Source organism: Rutidosis leptorrhynchoides, chromosome 10, assembly GCF_046630445.1.
Source record: "Rutidosis leptorrhynchoides isolate AG116_Rl617_1_P2 chromosome 10, CSIRO_AGI_Rlap_v1, whole genome shotgun sequence".
NCBI classification, from domain to species: Eukaryota; Viridiplantae; Streptophyta; class Magnoliopsida; order Asterales; family Asteraceae; genus Rutidosis; species Rutidosis leptorrhynchoides.
Genome location: NC_092342.1, coordinates 234,801,486 through 234,805,494, shown reverse-complemented (window position 1 = coordinate 234,805,494; position 4,009 = coordinate 234,801,486). Strand labels below are relative to the sequence as shown.

Sequence of the window (4,009 nt, the reverse complement as noted above, 5' to 3'; positions counted from 1 at the left end):
AAAAATTGTCATCCAAGGGGGAGTGTTATGAAAGTCAAATAATGTGTGCCAAATTTGTGGCTACAACTCACCTACCAAATTGCACAGTGATTTATTTTTACTATAAATACATGATGATGTAGTTTGTAGAATATGCACTCTCTTGAATATATTTCACATATACATTCTCTCTCTCCTTTCTGTTATTTTTTAATTAGATACTATTTACTTAGGTAGTTATAAGCCTAATAATTATAACAATTATTTTATATATATATATATATATATAATCATCATAACAACACTAAGAGTATTATTTTTAATATGAATGTTGAGTATAATAATAATAATAATAATAATAATAATAATAATAATAATAATAATAATAATAATAATAATAATAATAATAATATTATTTAATATTTAATATCTCTTCTCCACCCTTCTACACGAGCCTTATCATTCTACAACCAAGAACCATCAAAAATCTTGATCATCAAAATTCACTCTTTTCATGGGCTTTTTTACTAACCCCATTTCTGTTACTCTATGGCCAATTGTGTCACTTATTCTCACTTCATTTCTTCATCTTTAAAACCACTTATCAAATTACCCATCACTCGTTTCCACCTTCTTTTAATCTTCTTGCATACCCTCTTATAACTCGACTCAAAATCATTCAAAACTGAAAAGGGGTTTTCTTGAATTTCACCCAAATCAATCTAAATCTCAAAAGGGACACCAATTAATCAATCAAGTTTCAAACTTTTCAATGGCTTCGGTGTTTTTGTATCATGTGGTCGGAGATCTGACGGTGGGGAAGCCGGAAATGGTTGAATTTACTGAAAATGAGACTGTGGAAGCTGCAATTAGGGCAATTGGGGAATCAACAGATTGTGGGATTGCTGTTTGGAGAAGAAGATCAACTGTGCAAATGGGTTTGATTGAAAATGCAGAAATGAGACATCAGAGGTTTGTGGGTATTTTAAATCCACTTGATATTGTTGCTTTTTTGGCTAAAGAAGATTGTTTGAAGGATCAAGAAAAAGCTTTGAAGACACCTGTTTCTGAAGTTATTGTTCCTGATAATACTTTGTTGAAGGAAGTTGATCCTGGAACAAGGTTAGATTTTTATCTTGTTTTTAATCATGTCAATTAAATTAAAGTAATCACATTACATATATTTTGGAGTACTGGTGAACTGTAGTACCTAGCTGTCCTTCTATTAGTATTGAGTATTGAGTATATGGAATATTTGTTTGAACGTTTGTGTTTAGGATATTTATATTTGAGTGAGGATTGAAATTGTGTTTTTCAAATGTTATACTTAGTAATTAGTAATGGGTGTTTTTAAAATATTTGAGTCAAGTGCTTTCCGAAGTCAAGGATATGCTTATTTAGCTTTTGTGATAAATAAAGTGGTTGATGTTTATTTTGATGTAAAGATAACAGTTCTATGTCAATTTTAAGATATTGTACTAACTTGTTTGAGACTAAATATGCAAATGTGGATCATTATCAGGGATGGATGTAGTGTAGCTCATTCTAAATTCATGTGTTTATATAGAGATAAGTGTATGATTTGCTTGTTAAACCGACTAAGTCACGGATATAAATTCATTTGTTCCAAGTCACATTCTAATTATTTGTTCTTCAAGTCCACATTTTCTTTTATGTACTATTTTTTTTGGGCTAAAGTTTTATGTACTATCTTAGTTATGTTTGTGTACGTGTAGTTAGATCTGCTAATATATTATGTTTTATAAATATTGGATTATAATTTCCAAAATCAGCGGTAGCTATCTCAACCCGTTTCCTTAATAAGTATAATAGATTGATTTGTATTATGTAATGCTTGTATCATTTTGACCCATCAAGCAATTTCTTTGTAACATATATGCGAGCCAGCCTTGGTCCCTGATAGAGAACATTTTGAAAAGGTGCACCAGTAGACTTTGTTGTTTGTGTTCAAACCACTACTTGGCTCAGTGACATATCAGTACGAGTAGGGTCTAGTGCCTCATGCTACAGTTTTGTTTAAAATATACAGACCAATTAAAAACCGAAAGGTCGGATGGGTTAGCTGATGGGTCAAGTAGATTTATCAAGTACTTTTTATCCTTTAGTAAATGTTGTTTACTAGTAGTTTCAAGTGCGTTAAATATGATTTTAGCAACTATACCATACAATAGTTGTGTAGATTTTTTAATAAGTTGATTTAGAAGGTTTTATTTGTACAACTTTTTGCCCATCCTTTTACCAACTCTTCTGGTCATCTGACCTTAAGAAATAAAAGCGGCCCATTTCCTTTCCTTTTTATGTGTATTTCTTTATCTTTTCATTACAATATCGTTTCTTTTTTATAGAAAGACCATTGCCACTACACGCGACACATGAAAGAGTGAATATCGTTTTAATCACTTTCCTTTTTCATTTTAGATTAATAGATGCGTTGGAGATAATGAGGCAAGGGGTGAGACGTCTTCTTGTTCCGAAAAGCAAAGGATGGAAAGGCATGAGCAAACGTTTCTCAATTCTATACAACGGAAAATGGCTCAAAAATATTGATACTAATCCAAATATCACAATTCCCAACATTAACCGATCATCACCATCAACACCAACACCAACAGCCATCAATCGTGACAAGTATTGTTGTCTTTCAAGAGAAGACGTTATTCGGTTTCTAATCGGTTGTTTAGGGGCATTAGCCCCCCTTCCTCTATCCTCAATCTCATCTCTCGGTGCAATCAACCCTAATTATTGCTCAATCGAAGCATCATCACCCGCAATCGAAGCCGCCCTTAAAATCCCTCGTGAACCGAGTGCATTTGCAGTTGTTGACGTGACACCCGACGGTCGACACAAGATTCTTGGAGAGATTTCGGCTTCAAAACTATGGAAATGTGATTACTTAGCTGCTGCGTGGGCCCTTGCTAATCTTTCCGCAGGTCAATTTGTCACGGGTGTCGAGGATAACGTATCTTCACGGTCACTTCCCGATCTCACGGTGGCAGCCGGAGGCAGCAATGGTGGTACAAATATAGCAAATGGCAGCAATGGCGGACGGTTTATTAGGCAAAGGACTTTTAGTAGCAGGAGCATTGGGTTTTTTAACCATAACCCTTCGGGTCAAAGTTTTGGTATAAATAGGAGCATGTATAGGGGTAGAAGTGTGCCTTTAACGTGTAAGGCTACTAGCTCATTGGCTGCTGTTATGGCTCAGATGCTGTCTCATCGTGCAACACATGTTTGGGTGACTGAGTCTGAGAATGAGGATGTTTTGGTTGGGTTGGTTGGGTATGCCGATATTTTAGCCGCTGTAACCCGACCACGTGCAAACCCTAATCAAGAGGCTGCATCTGCTTAGAAACAAAAAGGTACTTCAAGTTTGGATGAATCAAGAATTTCTGGTTTCTGTAATATAAGTATGTACATGATTGATAAGATATATGGAGACTTGAATTTTTGTTTCTTTACTTTATCCTAGTCCGTCTGTTTTTTTTTTTTTTTTTTTTTTTTTTTTTTTTTTTTTTTTTTTTTAATGTTTCTTGGTTTTGTATCAATGTGGTTGACTTTGTTGGGAGCTAATATGGGTTTTGGGTTGTTTATATCAGCTGGGGTTTTTTTTTCTTTTTTTTTTCTATTTCCTGTCATGTGCTTGTATACATACATTTGTAGTTTTAAGTTACTCCTATGTTGTCTTTCTCGAATGGAATTCGAGCATAAAGTACCACCTTTTTATGTGTTATTATGTTATGTTATTTAGAACTCGATGTAAGATGATGTAATCCCTTGATCAAAGGCTCTGCCTGCAAATCAAACGAACAAGTGAGAAATGAAGCGATGATACGTGTCATATTTGTGACTTGTGGCTACTTTTTTCAGTTCTGGATTCAAAAGAATCAATTTGGTTTGCATATGAAACTTCTATGTGTTTTCATGACCTTGGTGGTTTTCAAGCATATATCACGACGGAGAAATGTATAATTGTCTCGTACATTTAGTTGCATGATTAATACATTTAAAT

General features: G+C 34.1%; 1 protein-coding gene across 1 annotated transcript; it reads left to right on the top strand.

The window, feature by feature from the left end:
• Positions 1–455: 455 nt before the first annotated feature.
• Positions 456–3,349, top strand: LOC139870880 (CBS domain-containing protein CBSX6-like). Its single transcript, XM_071858645.1, has 2 exons — positions 456–1,101; positions 2,419–3,349. The coding sequence occupies exons 1-2, from the start codon at positions 752–754 to the stop codon at positions 3,347–3,349; spliced, it is 1,281 nt and encodes a 426-aa protein (XP_071714746.1). The 5' UTR covers positions 456–751.
• The last annotated feature ends 660 nt before the right edge of the window (positions 3,350–4,009 follow it).

Coding starts and splice junctions, on each gene's coding strand:
- LOC139870880 (XM_071858645.1), top strand. CDS start 752: ATGGCTTCGGTGTTTTTGTATCATGTGGTCGGAGATCTGACGGTGGGG. Junction 1,102..2,418: donor GAAGTTGATCCTGGAACAAG/GTTAGATTTTTA, acceptor TTTTCATTTTAG/ATTAATAGATGCGTTGGAGA.